Below are 23,801 nucleotides of genomic sequence, written 5' to 3' on the forward strand. Positions count from 1 at the left end.
CAGATCCAGGGAGCTCATGGCTAGTGGGAACTCCGGAAGCCACCAGGGGCTCAGTGTGACAGTGGGAGGAGCTCCTCGGGAGTAGGGGCAGGGGGAGAACGTAGCTCTTAGAGGATTTGTCGTCCTGCAGAGCGCTAATGTCAGCTAACGGTGTGGTTGCAGCATGTGATCTGGGTTCGAATCCAGCCCCAAGTGCTTCCCAACTGTGTGACTTTGTGCAGGAGCCTTCACCTCTCTGGACTCCATATCCATCAACTAAAAACAGAAATAATGGCATATATAGTTGACCCTTAAACAACGCAGGGTTTAGGGGTGCCGATCCCCTGTGCAGCTAAATCCATGTATAACTTTTGACTCCCCTAGCACGTAATTGCTAGTAGCCTGCCGTTGACCAGAAGCCTTACTGAGAACACGGTCAGGGAGCACATCTTGTGTGTTAACTGTATCGTGTCCTGTATTCGTCGTATTAGTCCATTCTTACACTGCTATAAAGAAATTGCTGAGACTGGGTAATTTATCAAGGAAAGAGGTAGGCTGGGCGCGGTGGCTCACGCCTGTAATCCCAGCACTTTGGGAGGCCAAGGCAGGAAGATCACGAGGTCAAGAAATCGAGACCATCCTGGCCAACATGGTGAAACCCCGTCTCTACTAAAAATACAAAAATTAGCCGGGCGTGGTGTTGTGCACCTGTAATCCCAGCTACTCGGGAAGCTGAGGCAGGAGAATCTCTTGAACCCGAGAGGCAGAGGTTGCAGTGAGCCGAGATTGCACCACTGCACTCCAGCCTGGCGACAGGGCGAGATTCTGTCTCAAAAAAAAAAACAGGAAAGAGGTTTAATTGATTTGCAGTTCCGAATGGCTGGGGAGACCTCGGAAACTCATAATCATGGCAGATGACAAAGGAGAAGTAGGCATTTTCTTTACAAGACAGCAGAAGGGAGAATGAATACAGGAGGAACTACCACACACTTACAAACTACCAGATCTCGTTAGAATTCTGTCACTATCATGAGAACAGCATGGGGGAACCATTCCCGTTGTCCGCTTACCTGCACCTGGTCCCTCCCTTGACACGTTGGGATTACAATTCAAGATGAGGCTTGGCTGGGGACACAGAGCCAACTACATCAGTATTCTTAGAATAAAGTAAACTAGAGCAAAGAAAATGTTATTAAGAAAATCAGGTCGGACGCAGTGGCTCACACCTGTAATCCCAGCACTTTGTGAGGCCAAGGAGGGCGGATCACTTGAGGTCAGGAGTTCGAGACCAGCCTGGCCAACATGGTGAAACCCCATCTCTAATAAAAATACAAAAATTAGCCTGGCATGGTAGCAGGTGGCTGTAATCCCAGCTACTCAGGAGGCTGCGGCAGAAGAATCGCTTGAACCCGGGAGGCAGAGGTTGCAGTGAGCCGAGACTGCACCATTGCACTCTAGCCTGGGCGACAGAGTGACACTCCTTCTCAGAAAAAAAAAAAAAGGAAAGAAAAGATTAGCCGGATTTTGTGGCAGACACCTGTAGTCCCAGCTAATCAGGAGGCTGAGATGGGAGGATCGACTGAGCCTGGGAAGTCAAGGCTACAGTGAGTCATAATTGTGCCTCTGCACTCCAACCTGGGCAACAGAACAAGACTCCATCTCAAAAAAAAAAAAAAGAGAGAATCATAAGGAAGAGAAAATACGTTTGCTATTCATTAAGTAGAAAAAGAGGATCATCATCAAGGTCTTCCTCGTCATCTTCATGCTGAGTGGCTGAGGAGGAGGGAGAGGAAGGATTGGCCTTGCTCTCTCAGGGGTGACGAGGGTGGAAGAAAATCCACCAATAATCGGACCTATGCACCCATGCAGTTCAAACCCACGTGGTTCAAGAGTTGAATGTGCTTTGTAGGGCTCTTGTGAGATTTCCAGGAAATAAAGCAGAAGCAGCACTTGGCAGGGGGCCCGGATGCCTGGATGTGGTAAAACCACCGCAGGATTGTTGTCTAAGGACCAGGCCCCCCAGGGCAGGCCAGGACACCATCCCGGGGCCTCGCCTAGGTCTCCTTGTCCAATGCTGACCCCTAGTGGTGAGAATTGCTGGGCAGGAAAAAGCCGTAGGGACCCCTGGGGTCCCTGGGGGTTCCCACCAGTGGGGTTGGTCACGCTGGAGGCCCTGCTGCCACCTGCAGCCCAAACAGAAACCTTTGAACTTGCAGGCCAGGAAAAGGCCCCTGTTTTCCCAGGTCTTCCTCATGCCACATGGACAGACAAGATGTGTCTTCCTCACCTTGGAGTCCTGACCTTAGGCATCCAAGGACTCCCTGGGTCTTTCTGGCCTAGGATCCAGCTCACCCTGGCTTCCGCTCCCACGGTGTCTGGACACTCAGCCTGTGGCCAAGAAAACTCAGATTCTGGCCTCCTTCTGGCAGGCATCAGATACATCTGCCGGCGCTAATGTTGGCAGCTCAGGCTGATTTATGTTCATATTAACAGCACAGGCAGTGTCTACCCAGGACTTGAAGGCGGAGGGAAGGGGCTTCACAAGGAGCTGTGACGGGCCCAGTCTTGGGGTGTCCACCTGACCGCAGGTTCCCTCCATTGCCACCATCCCAAGTTTCACAGCCAGGCCATGTTGTCTGCAGGCCCAGCTCCCCCCATATGACTGACCCTTCCTCGGGGGTTGCCTTAAGTTCTGGGTTGCAAGCAACAGAAAGCAGCTCTGCTCTGCTGGTGGAAGCACAGGGGGTGGATTGGAAGGAGGTCAGGGTCCACGGGTGCAGTGGGGAGGTGGAGGGTGCAGCTTAGCAATGGCAGATGCCATGGCAGCTGCAGGCCGGGCGCAGTGGCCTTTCCCTATAATCCCAACAGTTTGGGAGGCCAAAGTGGGCAGATCACTTGAGGTCAGGAGTTTGATACCGGCCTGGCCAACATGGTGAAACCCTGACTCTACTAAAAATACAAAAATTAGCCAGACATGGTGGTGCACACCTGTAATCCCAGCTACTCAGGAGGCTGAGGCAGGAGAATCACTTGAACCAGAAGGCAGAGGTTGCAGTGAGCTGAGATCGCACCACTGCACTCCAGCCTGGGCGACAAAGCGAGACCCCGTCTCAAAAAAAGAAGCAGCTGCAGAGGTGGGGAGCCAGGTCCCTTGGGGAACGGTGCGCTCAGCAACCCCTGCAGCTGGGGGGATGAACATTTCCCCTTTGTCTTCTGATTAAATCTTACCTCGGTGAGGCCCATGCAGCGTGCCCAGTGGCCCATCTTGGGCCACTGACTTGCCCCTTATCTAGGGGTCCTGGCTGTGGCCGCTGGTGCTGGGCAGTTTCCTAAGTGACCCTGGGGTGCTGCCACAGAAGTGGCAGAGGTCACACCTGCAGGCGACATTGAAGCCGCTGGGAAAGCAGGTATTGGGGAAAGAGTCCAGGCTGGTGTCGAGTGAGGGGTGAGCAGCCCGTCGGAACCCAGGCATCATCCCTCCCCCTGTGTCCTGAGGAGCCAATTCCGGGCTGCCCCATACACCCTCTTCACTGCTTCACTTGGAGAAAAGCCAAAAAGACATTTGCTTCAGCGGACGTTTCCCAAGAAGCAAAGGACTCTGTTGGCATTTAGCGATGAGGGTGGGCACCCTGAGGCCTGCTCAGCCGTCTACCCTTGCTGGGGGCATTCCTGTTAAAAATCCCGGCTGAACCAGGCATTACCACCCACACAGCAACTTCTCTGTAATCACATTGACCCCATTGGACGGGGTGTGTGTGTGTGTGTGTGTGTGTGTGTGTGTGTGTGTGTGTAAAATATTGTTTATCGACATATAATGTCAAGGCCCAAGCCCACATAGAGTGTCCTGCCGTTGTCCCCACAGGAGCACCCCCTCCGTGGCCGGAGCCTGCCTTGATCCTTGGTCATTGGTCGTTGGTCGTTGGTCATTGGTCATTGGTCATTGGTTCCTGGTCATTGGTCGTTGGTCGTTGGTCATTGGTCATTGGTTGCTGGTCATTGGTTGCTGGTCATTGGTCGTTGGTCATTGGTCATTGGTCGTTGGTTGCTGGTCGCTGGTCGCTGGTCGTTGCTCGCTGGTCGTTGGTCATTGGTTGCTGGGACCACTCGATTTCTGGCATGTTGACAACACTGTGCAACCGCCACTGCTGTCTAATTCCAGAACAGTTTCATCTCCCCAAAAAGCATCCCCTATTCATGCACAGTCACCCCAGTGAGGTCTGTATTCTCACGGTTTCGGAGCTGCAGGTCAGGCTGTCCTGTACTCCCTGGCTTGACATCTTTGCTTGGGAGGCCTTTGAAGGGAGTCTAGCCAGGGCTTGAAGGAGGCAGCTCCCTTGCCAGCCTTCTCTTAGTCCACAGGCCATCCCCACCAGCCTCCCTAGTCACATGTGGGGCCGGGAGACAGGGCTGCCTGCTCCTGATACCATGGGCATCCCCCAAACGCTGGTCCTGTCCCCAGGAGCCTGGCTCACCCTGACCTCGCTGCCCATGAGTGTGGCTTCTCCAGCATAGGAAAGTGTTCTTCCATTTACAGGGCACTCTGTAAACAAGGACACCATTGACGTTTGGGGCCAGATAGCTGTTGGGGGGCTGCCCTGTGCTCTGTGGGGTGTTTAGCAGCTTCCCTGGCCTCCACCCACCAGATGCCAGCAGCACCCCCACCCCAGCCCCCCAGCGTGACAGCAGTAGTCTCCAGACATGGCCAGATGTCCCCCAGAGTGCAGAATCACCCAGGCTGTAAGCACTTCTCCATCAAGTAGGACATTTTGCAAGAATCAGGCATTCCTGTCTGTCTGGGCCTGAGCTGTTGGAGTCTAACCGAGTCCCAGTTTGGGTCCTGTTATCTTCTGTCTGTGTGACCCTTGACAAGGGGTTTAACCTTTCTGAGCCTAAATTTCCTCCTATATAAAATCAGAACTATAGGCCGGGCACGGTGGCTCACGCTTGTAATCCCAGCAGTTTGGGAGGCTGAGTCGGGCGAATCTCCTGAGGTCAGGAGTTCAAGACCAGCCTGGCCAACATGGTGAAACCCGTCTCTACTAAAAATACAAAAATTAGTGAGGCACGATGGTGAGCGTCCGTAATTCCAGCTACTCGGGAGACTGAGGCAGGAAAATCATTTGAACCCGGGAAGCGGAGGTTGCAGTGAGCTAAGACTGTGCCATTCCACTCCAGCCTGGACAACAAAGTGAGACTCCATCTAAGATGAGATGAGATGAGATAGGACCAGAACTATAATAAGACCTTCCCCCTAGAGTGACAGTGCAGGGCAATGAGGCAGTGGTTGAATGGGGCAGGCATGCCTCAGAACTCAGTCAACGCTCACCGTTCCGTACTGAGGTTGCCCTAGGCCCACCCTGCTCAGAACCCACAGGGGATGAAGAGACATGGATTCTCATGCCTGTTCTACTCATCAGTATTTGACCTCGCACATGTCACCTTTAACCTTTTCGTGCCTCAGTTTCCTCATCTGTAAAAACGACAGCCACCACCGGCCCAGAGGAGAGACAGGGGCTGTGAGGGATGAGCAGGCGGAGAAGCAGGAGGGGTTGGCCAAGCCTCAGGTTCCTTTTTAATGGCCACGCTCTGAGTCCATGACCCTTGTGCCTGTTCTCAGCTGCAGCAAAAGCAGTCTGCCCCAAATGTGCCACCTCCAGGCCCCTGGCCACTGCCGTCCTGGACCATTCGGACCAACCCTTGGCAAGCCAGTTCCTAGGCTGGGTCTGAACTTGGACTGGTGGGAGGGGGCCTGCCACCCTGCATGAGGGAAGGATCTGTGCAATCCCAAGCCTACCTGAGCCTGTTGTTGACCCCACAGGAGCCTCCCCTCCTCAGCCAGAGCCTGCACTGGTCCTTGGTCTTTGGTCTTTGGTCACTGGTCCTTGATGTCATGGCCCATGTTTGCCCCATCAGCTCACACCGGTGCCTCCCTGCCAGACCTGCTCCCACCCCGACCCCTGAAATCTGCGAAAGAGGGTCCCAGCCAGCTTCCCCACCAAGGAGAAGAACTTAGCTATGCCGCAGAGTATGTCTATGAAGCACGGGAAGAAGGAGGCCTTGTGCCCATTCAGTGCCCATGGCACAATGTGCCGTCCGCACAGGAGCACCAGCCTTCCAGCATCTGCTCAGAGACTTCTGCCTCAAGATCCTCCCAGCCTTTAGCCCAGAGAAATACCCCCTAGACAAGCACACACCTGCTGAATCCTGGCAGAGGACTTGGCTTCTGGGCACAGCGTGCCTGCAGGACCAGGCTTGCTCTCTGATGTGGGAGATGTGATGGGTGCCTCGTGGCCTCTGATCAGGAGACCCTCAGACCCTCCTGATTGACGAGAACTGCCATTGGCCCCACCCAGAAGGTGGGCGAGGGTAGGGTCCCGTGCTGCCATCTCCCCTTCCTGCCTCATGGATCTCACTGCCCATGCTCAAGGAGCGCATAAGTAATCCTAACTGAGCACCATGGCTGCTCTGAGACAGCGGCCCAGACCGGATCCTTGACCCTGGTGTGAATGACTCCTCACATCATCCCTGTTTGTGATATAGAGACTCTTTAATAGCAATCACTAATATTTATTGGGCATTTTTACCCTGGGCCAAGCACTCTCCCTAGCAATAATGTGATGGAGGAACTGTCCTTATCCCCATTAGACAGCTGGAGGCGTGAAGGCACGGAGAGGTGAGGAGCCTGCCTTGGGATCCCACAGCTCAGAAGTGGCAGAGCCAGGATCAAATCCAGACAGAGCTCAAGCTTCAAAGAGCTGTGCCAGGGCCAGGCCGCCTCATCACACAACTCCAGGGGGCGCTGCTTCCATAAACATGGTCCCTCTTGGTTTCCCCATCTTATCTAGTGGGACCGTGAAGTTCAGAATGGTGGAGTCATTTGCTCAAGGTCACAGCAAGTTAAGTAGGAGAGATGGAGTTTGAACCCAGTTCTGTCTGACTTTTGTCACATGAATGCATTTATGTCAAGTTAATAATTCCCAGGAGTTTGACGTTCCAGGTTCCGAGTGCTTGGAAGAGGCTGAAGGCTCAGAGAGGAGAAGAGAAGAGTCAGAGCCCAAGGGGAGTTCCCAGCATTAAATTGCATTTAGTGGAAGAGATTAGAGAAATGTATCAATTGCCACGGGAGAGGATCGTGTGTGTGTGTGTGTGTGTGTGTGTGTGTGTGTGTGTGTTAGTCTATTCTCACACTGCTGATAAAGATATACCCAAGACCGGGTAATATACATGATTGGGGACACCTCACAATCACGGTGGAAGGCAAAGGAGGAGCAAAGGCACGTCTTACATGGCGGCAGGCAAGAGAGCGTGTGCAGGGGAACGGGCCTTTATAAAATCATCAGAACTTGTGAGACTTACTATCATGGAAACAGCATTGGAAAAACCCACCCCCATGATTCAATTACCTCCCACCAGGTTTCTCCCACAACATGTGGGGATTGTGGGAGCTACATACAATTCAAGATGAGATTTGGGTGGGGACACAGCCAAACCATATTAGTGCACATTCATGTGTATATGTGTGTTTGCATGTATATGCGTGTATGTGTGCATGTGTGTATGTGTGTATACATGTGTGTATGTGCATGTGTATGGGTACATGGGTGTGCAAGCGGGTGCATGAATTTTAGATGAGACTTCACATGTGTCATCTGCAGTTCTCTCATTTGTAGCTCTGCCTTGGAAGGTTAAAATCCTGAATGGGCAGAGTGGACATTTTGAGAGGTCCCTGTGCTTCAGAACTCACAGGTACAGCCACCCCATTCTGAAGGACCAGCCATAGGGGACCTCCCAATTGTCAGGTAGCAAGGATGTCAAGCTGCCTCCTGAGATGGAAGATGCCACGCCACCCAGGCCTCTTCCTCCCTCCCTCCCATGCTCCTTCCAAGGGCCGGCTGTTTCAGGGGCTGGCTTGTACAATCCTGTGCTTCCTCTGCGTGTAGCTGGGAGTGTTTGCAGGAGGGAATAGCTGAGGCTTCATTGCCGCGTGATGGCAGACCAGCCTGGGTGCTCGTTTCTCCCGAGTCCCAGTTTCTGGGCTGGAGGAAGCAAGGGAGTGGGGCATTCCCCAAGGCTGAGTGTAGTGGTGTGGAGGGCCTGGAGGCAGTGTGCAGGCACACCTGGAGGGAAGGCGGGTGCGGCCACCAGCTCACCTGGGCTGGGTGTGTGCTTCAGGAAGTGTGAGTCTCTGTGATGCTGGGACTACTGCAGGTGCACAGAGGCTCAAGACACACCCAGCCTCGCTCCTTCCCTAAACAGAAGAGTTACCCCATTGTCCTTATAGTAGGACAACAGAGCCGCTTCCGTGGGCCATCGGCCAGGACACAACAAAGAAGCTTTGTGAAGCAGGGGCCTGCCTCCATCTATTCTGCAGGTTCTTTGTTTTTTGTTTTTTGAGACGAGTCTCACTCTGTCACCCAGGCTGGATTGCAGTAGCACGACCTCGGCTCACCACAACCTCTGCCTCCCAGGTTCAAGCAATTCTCCTGCCTCAGCCTCCCAAGTAGCTGGGACTATAGGCACATGCCACCACGCCCAGCTTATTTTTTTATTATTTTTTTTGTGTGTGTCTTTTTAGTAGAGATGGGGTTTCACAGTGTTAGCCAGGATGGTCTCGATCTCTTGACCTCGTGATCCACCCGCCTCGGCCTCCCAAAGTGCTGGGATTACAGGCACGAGCCACCGCACCCGGCCTATTCAGCAGCTTCTTATGGCATGCTTCCTGGATGTGCCAAGCCCCAGGGCAGGTGCTGGGGACCTTGGTGAGCAGACAGGACCAGCCCATGTCGTTTGGGCTGTGGTTTTCTTGCCCCACAGGAACGTGGGCTTAGGGAAGCGCACTCTGGGCTCCCAGTCAGACACCAGGATTTGGGACCCAGGTTGGATGCTGTGCCCACTGGAGAAGCCGCTGAACCTCTCTGAGTTCTCGTTTCTAATCTGTTGAGCACAGATAATCCCGAACTCCCTGCTTGCAACCCAGCACTGTTGTATAGAGCACGGGAGGGTGGCAGAGCACAGGGGGTTTTCTCGGCCAGAGCAGGGGCAAGCCAGGTTTGGGGGGCAAGGCTGACACCCTCAGCTTAGCCTCTGCTGTATGGATTTCTGTTCCCTGAGAGCTGGCAGTGGGAGGGAAGTGATTTCACAGACTTCCAGGGTGCCCGAGCTGGAGGGAGCCCGGAAGATCACTTGGTCCAGGCTTTTCACTATACAGATGGGGAAACTGAGGCTCAGAGGAGGGTGTAACTTGTCTAAAATAACACAGCTGGTCAGTGTGGTGAGGGTGCATCAGGCTTTAGGCCACCGACTGTCCGTTTCTTGGTGGGACCCTTTCTTAAGAACCCTTGCTCTGCCAGGAAGAACTCCAGGCCTGGAGCAAGGAAAGTTTGTGGAGCTAGGAGAGATGAGTTGGATTTTTTTGAATATATATTTTTTAATATGGAACGCTTCACGAATTTATGTGTCATCCTTGCACAGGGGCCATGCTAATCTTCTCTGTATCATTCCAATTTTAGTATATGTGCTGCCAAAGCGAGCACGATTTTTTTAAAATTTTATCTGTGTTCACATGAGATGCAAAACCAGCACTTACAGTGGCTCTGCCATGCAGCTACCCCCGAACGTCAGTGTTCACCCCAAACCTCAGTGCAAGGGACCCCTGGGCCTCTCCCTGTCTCCTCTGCCCTATCGTGAGCCTGCAGAGCCAATCGGAAGTAGAAAATGACTGTGATGAAAAAGAATATGCATTAACACTTGGGGAGGCCGAGGCGGGTGGATGACTTGAGGTCAGGAGTTCGAGACCAGCCTGGCCACATGGTGAAACCCCGTCTCTACCAAAAATACAAAAACTTAGCCAGGCATGGTGGCAGACACCTGTAATCCCAGCTACTCAGGAGGCTGAGGCAGGAGAATCGCTTGAGCCCAGGAGGCGGAGTTTGCAGTGAGCCGAGATTGTACCACTGCACTCCAGCCTGAGCAACAGAGCGACCCTCCATCTCAAAAACCAGAAAAAGAATATGCTTTAATACCTTTCTAATATTTGCCCTTTTTTTTCTCCCCAAAAGAATTTGAGATCACTTCTAATAAAACCCCACATACTCTAGGGGACGATAACACAGCTGAAAGCGGTCTCAGATGCTGGGCAGGGAGAGAAGGACCTGTGTGACCAGTCGAGGCGGCCTCCCAGCCCTAGCTCAGCCCCACACTTGTCCCTGAGCTCCCTCCTGTCCTACACGTTCTTGGCGTGGGCTCCCAAGAGCTGGGCTTAGGATCTGCCCTGTCCGCAGCCTGCATTCAGGAGGGAGCTGGTCCTGTAAGCTGATCGTGCACCTGCCTGTCTCCTTGCTGGCTCTGCAGAACCTTGGAAGGGAGATTGAAGTAGCCTTCAACCTTGCAAAAAGTTAAACTAATGGGAGTCAAAACGCCTTCTTCTTACAATCAGACTTGAATCCTGGCTAGTCCTTGGAGAATCCAAAAGAATGGATGATAAGAATGTTCTTGGGGCCGGTCACCGTGGCTCACGCTTGTAATCCCAGCATTTTGGGAGGCTGAGACGGGTGGATCACTTGAGGTCAGGAGTTCGAGACCAGCCTGGCCAACATGATGAAACCCCATCTCTACTAAAAATACAAAAATTAGCCAGGCATGGTGGCACGTGCTTTTAATCCCAGCTACACGGGAGGCTGAGACAGGAGAATCGTTTGAACCCAGGAGGCAGAGGTTGTGGTGAGCCAAGATCACACAAATGCACTCCAGCCTGAGTGACAGAATGAAACTCCATCTCATAAAAAAATAAAAAGAGTGTTCTTGGACCCCATATATGTCTGGTCTCACTTTGCTCTTGGTAGGTAACCCCCAGATGAGCTCTCAGGTGAGAGTTAACTTGACACAAATGCGTCCATGTGACAAAAGTCAGACAGAACTGGGTTCAAACTCCACTTCTCCTACCTAACTTGCTGTGTGACCTTGAGCAAATGATTCCACCATTCTGAACTTCAGGGTCCTACTGGGTAAGATGGGGAGACCAAGAGGGACCATGTTTATGGAAGCAGCGCCCCCCGGAGTTGTGCGACGAGGCCCTGGCACAGTTCTGTGGAGCTTGGGCTCTGGATTTGATCCTGGCTCCGCCAGTTCTGAGCTGTGGGATCCCAAGACACGCCCCTCACCTCTCCGTGCCTTCATGCCTCCAGCTGTCTAACGCGGATAAGGACAGTTCTTCCCTCACATGGCTGCAGGACAGGCACTGGACTTACCAATTGGCACTTGACACAGAGCCAGCAATATCCAGCACAGAGCATTCGGGGCTTTCTCCCCATGATGGTGGGTGGTGCCAAGCAGCAGGCCAAGAGGTCCCCTTGATCATGACTTCTTCTTCCTGTCTCCCTGCTTTCCAGGCCAAGCAGTCCTTAGCCACGCTGACCAAGGACGTCCCCAAGCGGCATTCCCTCGCCATGCCGGGCGAGACAGTGCTCAATGGCAACCAGGAGTGGGTGGTGCAGGCGGACCTCCCGCTGACCGCGGCCATCCGGCAGAGTCAACAGACTCTCTACCACTCACACCCCCCTCACCCTGCGGACCGGCAAGGTGAGTCCTGCCCTGGCCTGGCCCCACCACAACTTCGAGGGGCTTCATGGGAGGCCGTGTGACCCGGTGGGAGGGACAGCTTCATTGTTCACACTACAGCAGCTTAGGGGGTATGGGGCAGAGACCTCGGGCTCGTGTAAGCGAAAAGTCTAAGAGATGGACAGCAGGCATAGCTGGATCCAGAGGTTCAAACACTATCTGGGTCCCCCTGACCATATCTCTCCATCTCTTAGCTCTGCCCACCACCTTTTGGCCTCATCTTTGGCCTGTCTCTTTCTGCAAGAAAGTAAAATAGTCCCCCACAGTTCCAGATGTTTAAAACCCTCACTGCTCAAGTCTTAAGGAAGAAAAACTATCTCTTCCCCCTGTATCCATAGCAAATCCTAAAGAAAGACTCTGATTGGCCACATCAGAGTCACATGGGCATCCTTTGGCAGGGGAGGCAGCAGAACTCCTTGACTGACAGCTCTGGCCAATCACAGGGCATGCAGGAGGGGCAGATGTCAATGTCACAGGTGTTTGCTCCAGGCACTTGGCAGGGAAGTCTGGCCTCTGGGCAGCATCTGCACCCACTGCCCATGGTACAGGCTCCAAACTCCTCGCTGTCCTGTTGCACGTCTGCAAGCCACCTTTCTCTGTTCTCTGTCCCTTCTGCAAGTAGCTACCTTGTATGATAGATGCAAGTTGGGAACAGGCAGCTGGCAGCAGCCATTGCACCAGGGGTGGGAAATGGTCCCTGTGAAGGCTGCAAGCAGGACTAGCCCTTGCCGCTGCAGGAGATGAGTCAGACACAGTCCTGACCCATAAGGGACTGGCAGGTTGATCAGGGAGAAGCCAGCAGGCCCTGCCTTTGCCTGGCGAGGGTGCAGCTGGGGGAGTGTAGATGAGTTATTGGGATGAAGGGCGCAGGCCCTGGGTTCAGACTGCTGGGTTCAGCCCTGGCCCTGGGGCTTACCAGGGTCATGACCCATGACCTTGGCCAGGGTCCTCAATTTCCCCATGTTTAAAAGGGGCATCAGGCTCTTAGCACACAGCGTACGTGAAAGGTGCTTGCTGAGGCTTCCTTCACCTACTTCATGGGGCTGTCGTGAAGATGTAATGTAGAAAACTGTGGGAATGGGGCTGGGATCATGATCAGAGCTGGGTAAATATTAGCTGCTGTTCTCATTATCGTCATCACCGTTGTCATCATCAGTGAGAGGTGACACAGGGGACTTTGAGAAGCCAGACAGTAAGCAAATTCAGTCTTCCCCTCCCACTGAGTGCAGACAGCAGCCCTCCCTTCACTGTCTGACTCAAGGTGGTGTGACTTTTTTGGGGTAGGGGTGGGCAGCTCTGGCCTTCAAAGCCTCGACTCGGAGCTGGAAGAGCTTATGATAAAACTGCTCAGGGCCGGCATCCTTGTCATGCAGGGAAACTGAGACCTAGAGAGAGCCACCACTTGTTCAGAGTCTCACAGCCCAGCCATGCAGTCAGCTGTCCTGGCTTCTGGTCCAGCCCCAGGACAGCAGGAGCGCAGATGTGCAATCCGAAGGCAGACAGGGCTTGGGCAGTTTCTGAATCACGTGATGGCGGCAGACTCCTAGTCATCCTCATCTGCGTCTGCAGAGCCTCTCCTCAATGGAGCTGGTTCTGGTCTGGGAAAACCTGGGCATGCTGATGGATCTTCCTTCTGGGCCCTTCCTTCTCCACAGTATCTGCCTCACATACAACCATCTCCATGCATTTTATCAAATGTCCCCTCCTCCAGGAAGCCCTCTGTGCTGTCTCCCCTGTGTCCTCTATGCTCCTGTAAAGTTGGGTGCTCACCTGCATCAGCACTTCTTACCTTGCCTCGAGTTTGCTGTGGATGCATTTGTCACATGACTGCTCCCATCTGTCCAGTGCCTGGCACTGCAGTAGGCACATCATACATGCAGCTACTTTCCAGGGTTGGTACCACCGCCATCCATCCCTAGGTTACACATAACAGACTTGGCTTAGAGAGCCCGGGAGGATGCCCAAGGTCACACAGCCTATAGGGTAAACTCACCCAGATTGGAATTACTCCAAAGCCAAGGCTCCTTCAGCCACCCATCTTCTGTATCAGATCATATGACTATTGGTGGCAAGGACTGTCTTTTGCAAGCATGCAACCCCACCTGCTGGCATGCTGCCTGCACATAGTAGGTGCCAAGCCAGTCTTGTCAAAAGATGCTTTCTCCATCCAGTGTCAATGCCTGCAGACAGGAGAGCAACCTGCTGGGGACTTGGGAGGGCTTTTGGGCTGTGGCTTCTGGTCTGGACCTTTTATTGAGCACTATTTATTGAGCACCTACTATATGCCAGGCACTATGAGCTCTGGGATTCAACATGAATAAGACACCCAGGGTACCTGCCCTCACAGAGCTGTTGTTGTCCTTGTGCAGATATGACACACAAATATACTATTAAATAACAAGCAGAATGATGAGAGATTGTGATCAGCACAAGGAGAGAAATCAATAGAAAACAGGCACTATTTTTTCGAGAGACGGAGTGTTGCTGTGTTGCCCAGGCTGGTCTCGAAGTCCTGGGTTCAAGCAGCCCTCCCTCTTCGGCCTCCTAAAGTGCTGAGATTACAGGTGTGAGCCACCATGCCCAGGCGAAAACAGGCTCTTTGATGGGGAAAAAAAAAAGAGTTCCTAGATGTGCCAAGCCCCTGACCACTAATTTAGAGCAGAAGTAGGGACTCAGCATAGAGAGGTTGGAGAAGGTTGATGGAGCTTGGCATTATGCCTGCAATTCCAGAAATAACCACCAGGAGTCTCACTGGTAATGACTGTTTTGATCCAAAGGATCTGTGGGCTCTAGGCAGGGCAGACTGATTCTGGGATGCAGTGAAGAGTAGGGAGAGTTGATTACTGGGGAAGGCCTCTGATGGGCAGCAGGAATGGCAGAAGCCAAGGCAGGGGGACATGGCCCGACTCAGGCAGTCAGAAAGCTGATGTGGCTCAAGCTGAGGCTGCTGGGGTAGGCAGGGCTGCGGCACATCAGGCGAACTCGGAGGCCAGGAGGAAGAGAGGCAAGATGCCAGTGGCTCATGTTCTGGTGTGTAGAATGGAGTCAGGGCACCCCACGGGGAGGCCATGTGGTCTTCCAGGTGAGGGTCAGCGGTGGCGTGTGCTGGAGAGAAGCAGACGGATTTGGGGCCATGTTTTGGAGCTGCTGCTGCTGCTGATTGGATGTGGGATATGGGGAAAGAAAGAAGTTGGTGGTGGCCTTCAGGTTTCTCGTTTGGGAAACCGATTTGGGGCAGTGGTTGGGATGGTACCAGGTCTAGGAATGTCCAGATGTGGGCGCATGTGAGCAGAGTCACGGAGTACTCAAGTATTAATGCATAATGGTGCTCCTCAGAAATGAATTTCTAAAACATCAGTCAGTTTCCTATACCGGACTTGAAAACAAGGAGACTTAAACTTGAAATGAGAAGAAGACTTGAAAACCTCCACGTCTTCTCGTTCACCCTGGTGGAGGAGGGTTCATTGGATCCAGAGGCTGTGGGAGGTTCTTTGCAGCAGCTGCTCCATGGGAATGTGCGGGGCTGTGGATTAGCAGGGTGGAGAACCAGGCAAATCTCTTCCCTTCTCTACACCTCAGTGTTCCCATCTGCAGAATGGGGATGGTGGGTGGAGTGACCGCCAAGGCAGCAAGGCGAGGGCCTTCTCTCCATCCCTCACTCACTAGCTGTCCCTGCTTTCCAGCGGTCAGGGTGAGCCCCTGCCACTCCCGGCAGCCCTCCGTCATCTCCGACGCATCTGCCGCCGAAGGCGACCGGTCGTCCACACCCAGCGACATCAACTCCCCTCGACACCGGACGCACTCCCTCTGCAACGTAAGGCCAGCAGCAGCGGGGCCTGGGCCCCTGAGCCCTGCCCAGAGACCGCAGGGGCGGGGAGGGCGGGGTGAAGCCACACTCGCTGTTTCCTCTCGTCCACCCAGGGAGCACTCTGCATTTCCTGTTCTGTTCTTTCCTTTTGCAAGAAGCGATGGATGTGGGGAGAGAAAGAAAAGAGGCCCGTTTATTCCTTGTGTCCGGGAGGGTGAGGAGAACCCAGAGGAAGCGGGCCTGGGTCGGCTGCAGGGTCTGTGCAGCCTGGAAGTCTGCCCCGGCAGACCCTGTCTGGGAACGTGGGCTTCTCCTCCCAGACGTTACACCCTTCAGAGCTCAGGGCCTCCCCAGCACCACCTCATTTCCCTTTAGAGCCAGCTCTCCATCCTGACCCGGGAGTCTTGGCGTGAATTGCCTCTGGTGAGGCGTGTAAATTTGGTCTAAGTTTGCTTACTTTGCTTATTTCATCAAACGCTTTGATCGCACACTGGGTACCAGCTCCCAGGAGGCAGAGGCCCTGGCTGCCTAGCTCTCGAGGACTTAGTGGGGCAGACAGAGGGGCTCTGAAACCAAGGGAGCAAACAAAGGTGGGTGGAGCTTCTGAGGACAGTTGGAAGCCATGTCGAGGCTCTAACGTGAAATATTGGGGTCCGGGTGTGGGGACCACCTTGAATTTTCGTTCTATCACGCGGTTGGTAATGCAGACTCCCCTGCCATATCCTGAAGACAGAGACATCATAGGGTCAGATCCTCAAATGCACGAGACGGCTTTTTCCAAAACTCAGTTAGTGTGGCTTTATTAACCAGCAAAATAGATAATAAAAAAGAAATGAGGTGAACACATTGGACAAAACCATTTCGTGCCAGTGACATGATTCTCTACCTGGAATACTCAAGAGAATAACTTGAGAAGCTATTAGCACGAATAAAAGCATGTACATAACAGCGATGCTTGGAAATCAATGTGTAAAAATCAATCACTTTCCTATAGATGAGTCGTAGTGATGGAACCATTTTTTTAATCGACAATAACAATGAAAAGTGCTTATATAAATAGCTAAAACTAAACCTCAGAGAAGCTGCCTGCTAACGTGGGCATAGGGATTGCTGGCCCGGGGGCATTTGGCGGCCTCCTCAGGGTAGGAAGAAGGTCATTTACAGCCTGGGCCCTTGCTCAGGGCTGGGATTCTCTTTTTTATTGTTTTATTTTATTGTTTTATTTTTTGTATGTGTGACAGAGTTTCCCTCTTGTCGCCCAAGCTGGAGTGCAATAGCGCAGTCTCTGCTCACTGCAACCTTCGCCTCCTGGGTTCAAGCGATTCTCCCACCTCAGCCTCCTGAGCAGCTGGGATTACAGGCACCTGCCACTACACTCGGCTAATTTTTGTATTTGTAGTAGAGATGGGATTTCACCATGTTGGCCAGGCTGGTCTTGAACTCCTGACCTCAGGAGATCTGCCTGCCTTGGCCTCCCAAAGTGCAGGGATTATAGGCATGAGCCACTGCACCCAGTGGGATTCTCTGTTTTATACTGGTGCTTTAAGGAAGCAGTGTGTTCTTCTCTTGTCCCCAGGAAAGGGTCCTAGTGACAAAGGCTATCTTGACTAACAGCACCAAAGCAAGGAAAGTGGGCCATTGGAGGGGTCTCTGACATCCATTCTGTGATTCTGAAGGACCTCCGTGGAGTTACACCCAGAGCCAGCAATCCCCCCACACATCCCACTTGAGAATACCTTTCCACCATATTTTGTCTTCACGTGGTGGGCCCAAGGGGACTCGGGCAGCAGAAATGCTGCTGGAAAACCCATTCTGTAGAAGTTCTCCAAACCTCTTGAATTGCACTTGACCTAGACCTAGGCTTTTGCCCACCTTAGCCTTGGCACATGCCTGCTGCTAGAGACAGCAATTCCAGCACATTTATTTCTAAGCCTACCTTACATGGGCCCTGCTGCTGGGAAATGGGTGCTTTGATAACCAATTGTCTGCATTCAGGCATTTCAGTGAGCAGCCCCATTCTCTTCACCCATAAATTTGCCAAAGATGTTCCTATCCAGAGTGGAACTATCTTAGCTGCCTGCAGAATGAGTTCTGTTTGCAAATCTTGAGACTAAAGACTAAACTGCCATTCATGAAATTCCCTCACTTCCTCAACCCCTTTTATCCCCCCATCTCAACAGGTGTGCGCACAGGTAAGCCAGGAAGAGCCCGAAAATAGCTACAGGTAACCCCTTGTCCTTGGGCATCTGACCTCCACCCGCAAGAACAGTGCAGCCTGGACTAAGGACTACCTCATCCTCTCACACTCTGACCACTAATTTAGAGCAGAAGTAGGGACTCAGCATAGAGAGGTTGGAGAAGGTTGATGGAGCTTGGCATTATGCCTGCAATTCCAGAAATAACCACCAGGAGTCTCCCTAGTAATGACTGTTTTGATCCAAAGGCTCTGTGGGCTCTAGGCAGGGCAGACTGATTCTGGGATGTAGTGAAGGCTTTTGTACACCACACCCACCTGGAGTGGGGCTGGCAACACAATCGAAGTGTCTACCTGCCCATCCTAGGGACCTGTCTGAGGCTCCCTAGGAAAGAGGGAAGGAGCTCAGACCCCTCCTGGGGCAGCCCAAAGCTCGGGACCAAGTGTGCAGTTGCCCTGGAGCTCCTGCCTGGAAGGAGCACTGTGCCAGAAGGAATCTGAGTCCCCAGTTGGAGTTGTAGCTCTGCATCTAATTAGCTCCATGACAGTGGACTGTCTGCTGCCTCTCTTCACATCTGTGAATAGGGCTGAGTCCTCTGCCCCTGCACAAACTAAGATTCGTCGTGTTGGTTGCAGGGGAAGCTACAGGTTACGTGGTCTCCCAAGTTTGTTTCTGTCCCAAAATTCTTTATTTTGTGCTCTTTCTATTAAAGTATATTTCTTTATGAAAAGCACCAAGTCTAACCAAGCTCTGGCTCTAACTCAGTGGACTGACTGGGACAGGAACTTAGAAGCCTCGGAGTGGCTAATTTGTTAGTCAGAAGATGTTGGGAATCGAGAGGCCGGACCAGGCAGGAGAGGACCCCAGGGTCTCTGGGTGAACTCTAGGCCCCATCAGTAAGCCATCTGGGGGTATCTGCTTCAGGAGATGGGGGGTGGGTGCCCCACTGCAGAGGCAGGGTGGCCCCTGGGGGATGGCGTCCTTCCACAGAAGGCCCTACACCGCACGAGCCGCCTCTGCTGTCCTGTGCCACGTGTCTCTGCTGTTTCATCTTCCTCTTCTCCTCTGGCTACAGGGCGACAGTCCCGGCCCAGTTCCGAAGAACCTGCACAACCCTATTGTACAGGTAGGTGTACCCTCCTGGCCACTTGGCCCTCCCCCAACCCCACCTTGACCATGACTTCTCCCTCTGTTCCTCTAAGCCCACATCCATACTGCTCACCTAAGCGGAGAGGATTTAAGCCACTTCTGGAGTCTCGTGGGCTCAGCACCTGGGCCCGCCTGGCCCTGTGCCCTGCAGGGCTGTGGAGCCGCTGAGCGCACATATGGCCTCTGTCTTGGCGCCCTGGCCATGGCTTGCCCTGGCAGCCAGCTTTATAAAATTCCCATTATTATTGCAAAGCTCATGGCCCAGCCAGTGAGCTTTGGTGGAGATGGAGTTTCACCATCTTAGGATGGTCTCCATCTCCTGACCTCGTGATCCGCCCACCTTGGCCTCCCAAAGTGCTGGGATTACAGGCATGAGCCACCGCGCCCAGCCAACTTTATTCATTTTTAATATTTTCAATATTCTGTCATCAAAGTGAGGAGGGGCTGCAGGGAGGACAAACAACATGAATTTGAGGATCTGCAGGGGTCCTTGAAGCCATCTTTCTAGTCCTGGGATCCCCACCTGTGGGTCTGGACACCACCCATCTACATCAGAGACCACCAGGGAAGTGGGTTCAAATGCAGATTCCTGGGCTCTTTGCCCTAGAGATTCTGATCCACTGGGTACAGGGCGGGGCCTGGAATCCAGAGAATCCCTAAGTGTTTTGGGAATCGTGCGTCTAGTCTAAGCCGCACCCCTGTGATGCATGATGCCACCATATGGTTTTGTATGAAGCACTTGGCAGTGTGTAAAACACTCCTGCAGATACCACCCTGATACCTGGCATGTCCCTCACAGGAGGGCAGAGTAGACCTTCCCACCACCACCACCACCACCATCTAATATTGTTTTCCCACGTCACAGGCAAGAAAGCGTCTCAGAGCAGCTGGGGCGCTTGCCAGGGTTCCGCGGGCAGAGTCGTGATCAGAACTGGAACCCGCAGTGGCCATACCGCCGCCTGCCCAGAGCTTTAAAGCGCTGAGCCCTTGCCCTCGGCTGACGCAGGCTCCGGGTTCCTCCGCATTTTCAGGAGCCTCCCAAGCCCCCTTGCCCCGTCGTTGTGTGCTTAGTGCCCTGGTACGGCAGACAGGGCCAGTGGCCGCCCTTCCTCCCTGTAGCCTCCTCGCATCGTGGACGTGACCCCAGGCAGTGGCCAAGTGTGTGGACATCCTCCTACAAGCCCTCGCCAAGTACCTGAAAGTTGTGGGCAAACTGAATTTAAACAATAATAACAGTACAAACGACCAACATGTACTGAAGGCCTGTGGCACACCAGGCACCGTTCTTGGGTTCTTTTTGTTTATTTTGAGATGGACTCTCACTCTCGTCACCCAGGCTGGAGAGCAATGGCTTGATCTCAGCTCACTGTAACCTCCACCTCCCGGGTTCTAGTGATTCTCCTGCCTCAGCCTCCCAAGTAGCTGGGATTACAGGTGCCCATCACCATGCCCAGCTATAATTTTGTATTTTTAGTAGAGATAGGGTTTCACCATGTTAGCCAGGCTGGTGTCGAACTCCCAACCCCAGGTGATCCATCCGCCTTGGCTTCCCAAAGTGCTGGGATTACAGGTGTGAGCCACTGCGCCTGGCCTGTTCTCAGGGTCTTTATCCTCACATTAGCGACATTCTCGTGGTAGTCTCGGAAGGGTCTTAGTGTTGTCCCTGAGAGGTTCTGTGACTGGCTCATGTTTGCTCAGTGAATGAGGGGCTGACCTTGGTATTCCAGCCCTGCAGGTTGCTTCTCAACCTCCCCAGCCCCTGTCCCTGACCCCACTGGCTTAAAGCTCGGAGAGGCCTTCCCCGCCCTGGATCCCATCCACTGTGATCTACACCCAGCTAAGCTTGGCTTTCTCCTTCTCCCCCACCCTCTGCCACGTGGCTCCCGACTCCTCAGTCACTAGAGGATCTTGAAGACCAAAAACGGAAAAAGAAGAAAGAGAAGATGGGATTCGGCTCCATCTCCCGCGTCTTCGCCAGAGGGAAGCAGCGGAAGTCCCTCGACCCCGGCCTCTTTGATGGTACCACCCCTGATTATTACATAGAGGAGGACGCGGACTGGTGATACGCGCTCCCCTGCGCCTGCTGCCCGCAGGCGTGTCTGTGCGTGTGGGCGTGCGTGCGAGCGTGGGTGCGCGTGTGGCCGTGCGTGGGGTGCGCGTGCGCGTGTGCTCTGGCACACATGGGTGCTGGGTGCGGCCGAGCGCCTCTCACAAGCGAAAACACGAGTGTGAACCCCTGTCCCCTGCGTCGCCACCTCTGTAATTGATGTATATACCGCAAACCGTGTGTGAACCTGTCAACTCTGTCGTCTTCGGAGCGATACGGTCGTGTTGTTAATCTGGTTTATTATTTTTCTTCCATGTTTGGTTTTTCTTTTTTTTTCCTTTTTGTTTGGTTCGTCGGTTTGTTTCTGTTTTTGTTTTTTTCCCCGCTTTCTCCACCCCTCCTCCTTTTTATGAAACTTGAAAACTTGAAGGACTGCTGTGTATTTGTAAATAACAAAACTATTGTGCACTCCATGCTTGTAAATGTCCCTCGTCCAAACCGCTACTCCTGGAGCCCGTCTGGCAGAGGATGTGGTCCGTTTTAGATGTCCCCCTTCCCGCCCCCTCCCCGGTGTGAACGTGTGGGACCAGACCCTGTCCTGGGGGTGCGCCCAAGTCACTTTAACCACAAAAACGCCATCATCGTCGTCAGGGTAAGGTCCGCTCTCCACAAAGACTCGTGAGCCCGGCCGCGGGCCTTGTCTTGGCTGGGTTTGTCAGAGGTCAAATGGGCTCTTTTAAACGGCCTGCCAGTTTTTAAATTGCGTTGCCGTTTCTTTCTTTATGGAAAAAGAAAAAGAAAATTGTTTCGTTTAATTTATTTGCACAAATGCTGAAAACGTATTCTATCTAAATTATTACATAAATATTGGAATGTCTATTTTTCCATGGGGTGGGCGGGAGGCGGGTGTTTCTGTTGCCGTGTCTGTTCTGTTATCATGCTGCCGCCCAACTGTGCAAAGTAGTTTAGGGTGGCCAGAACCCAGGGACCAACGGATTTCAGACCTTGTTTTTTCTGTTCTCTCTTCTCTCTCCCTCTCCCTGTCTCTCCCATTCTCCTGCTCATGCATGAAAGTGTCCTCCACCTTCTTCCTGTCCAGAGCTCCTCCGGGCCTTTCTAGAGCTATGTATTCATCTGACCTGTAGAACACGGCCTCAGTGAGCAGAGTGCTGACAGTCGTGGTCCCTTCTTTGGGTCTGTCTTTTGAGAGAGGTTGAGTTGGGGGCAAGACAGCCTGCCGCACATTCAAGGGTACGACAGAGGGACCCTGGCCTGAGTCTGTTCCCCAAGGGGCCTCCAGCAGCATCCGTTCCTCCCTGCAGCTGTGTCTTTCTTGTCCTGGGTTTATGATGCAGATGGGCCAGGCAGATGTCATTAGGAGAGGGACGCACCTCAAGAGGAGGGCCACAGTGGGAACACAGAGGCCAGCCCCTGAGCCCTCCACCCTCCCCATTCTGATGGTTCCATCGGCCACACTTAGAATCTCCCGAGATCCCTCAGGCTCTGTCCCCTAACTTGTCACAGCAGCCTGAGCCTACCCACCCCAGGAGAGGAGAGCTGGCGGGAACATCCGCCTGTTTGGGGAGTGGCGTTGGCCCCAGAGAGGCTTCACCAGCAAAGGAACTGCGTGCATTGTAATGCTGGGGGACGGAGGAGATGTGAGCTGCTCGGCTGGGTCTGCCCAAGGCCTAAAACTCAATTTCCCTTTTCTTTTGCTTCTGCTCACCCTTAACAACTAACAGCTCAACCCCCGCCTCTAGACAACGGTAGTCATGCTTTCTGCTAACGGTAACATTTTCAGCTCTTAAAAAGAAGCAAGGGGATTTTCAAATGCTAGAGTATCTCCATCAGAAGGGATAGGTTATTGTGTCCAAAGTCTCAAGAACAAACAACTCTTTCCTCCTGACCTGGTCCAAAGGTCAGCAAAAAGCAGGCGGAGGCCTCGTCAGAACCTTTCTGTCCTCCTTTGGCCAAATTGTTGAACCGAGCCTATGGGTGAGGGGGGCACCCTGAGCTGGCATCTTTCTCTATGGAGGGAGATTTTAGCAAATATTTTCTTGCCCATGAATTTCTTTTTTGGTTGATTTTTATGGCTTTCCCTTTACTTACAAGAAAATGAGATTGCAACCACTCCTGGTAATGACTTAGTAGTTCCTTTTCATTTCAGTTTTTGTAAATTAGGAGATAATTCTAAGAGTTACTAAAGGATGATTTATTTAAGAGAACTCCGTCAAATAGTGAATGAGTTATGGGTAACATTAGATGAAAATAGCCTTTCCCATGGGAAAGGTTTCTCGAAGGCATGGATGCAAATATAAAATAATTAAAAAAATCTAAATAAAGCTTATTTTAAAATATGATCGAATCCTATGTTATTTGATTGCTTCTATGTGGCTCCGGGTGGGAGGCTGTGCCCCTCTGGGAGGCACAGGCCAGCATGACCTGCTCCGTGGACTTCCAGGACTGGGTTCTGGGAGGGGGATGGGAGGGGCCGAGGAAAGCTGGCTGGATTCGGGGCCCTTGGAGGGCCGAGCCGGGGTAGCCTCCCAGAAGCATCTCGCCTCTGCTGCCCTGACTGTAATTTGGAGGGCTGCCCTGTGGTCCAAATGCACCACCCCACGCCTGGCACCCTGTATTGTGGAGCTCAGCGGCCCCAGTCAGCTTTCGTCTGCTTCCTTCTCCCCTTGAGCTCCTTCCAGAGGCCCCAAAGGGGAGCCTGTGCTTTGGGGCCTGTTACTTCCCGCAGACCTCAGTGGGCCTCTGCGCATGCCACGATCCCACCCTCCCTGGAGGACCGAGAGGAGCTTCAGGGAGACAGAGAGGAAGCCACAGGCTTCCTTGACTGAAGCCAGAGTGAGCCAGGCTTTTCCTGGCCCCAGGAGAAGCCCCCAGATACAAAACTCAGGCCTCCCTCAGCGAGACTCCACCATGTGTCCCAAGAAGCGGGTACCCAGGTTACTCCAAAGCTTGACATAGTCAGCGCCCTCAACCTCTATCTCCCAACTGA

The 23,801-nt window shown here is 53.0% G+C and overlaps 1 protein-coding gene and 1 non-coding gene across 6 annotated transcripts in view; one reads left to right on the plus strand and one right to left on the minus strand.

Annotated features, from left to right (window-relative positions):
• KAZN (kazrin, periplakin interacting protein) overlaps nt 1-23,801 on the plus strand; it is a 1,270,084-nt gene that overhangs the window by 1,198,111 nt on the left and 48,172 nt on the right. For 4 of the 5 annotated variants that reach the window (XM_064363326.1, XM_064363329.1, XM_064363328.1 and 1 more), the window contains 4 exons: nt 11,367-11,556; nt 15,279-15,409; nt 18,674-18,724; nt 20,643-20,766. In XM_064363326.1, coding sequence (XP_064219396.1) covers nt 11,367-11,556; nt 15,279-15,409; nt 18,674-18,724; nt 20,643-20,766 — 496 coding nt within the window. Of the gene's footprint in view, nt 1-11,366; nt 11,557-15,278; nt 15,410-18,673; nt 18,725-20,642; nt 23,160-23,801 lie in introns of those variants that run through there. The other variant, XM_064363330.1, reaches the window with a different exon arrangement.
• LOC135269615 (U6 spliceosomal RNA) lies at nt 9,406-9,512 on the minus strand. The gene has a single exon (XR_010337864.1). It is a non-coding gene; the product is annotated as a U6 spliceosomal RNA (small nuclear RNA).

This window comes from Aotus nancymaae, unplaced genomic scaffold (assembly GCF_030222135.1).
Source record: "Aotus nancymaae isolate 86718 unplaced genomic scaffold, 86718_ANA_hifiasm-v0.15.2.pri h1tg000053l, whole genome shotgun sequence".
Taxonomy (NCBI): domain Eukaryota; kingdom Metazoa; phylum Chordata; class Mammalia; order Primates; family Aotidae; genus Aotus; species Aotus nancymaae.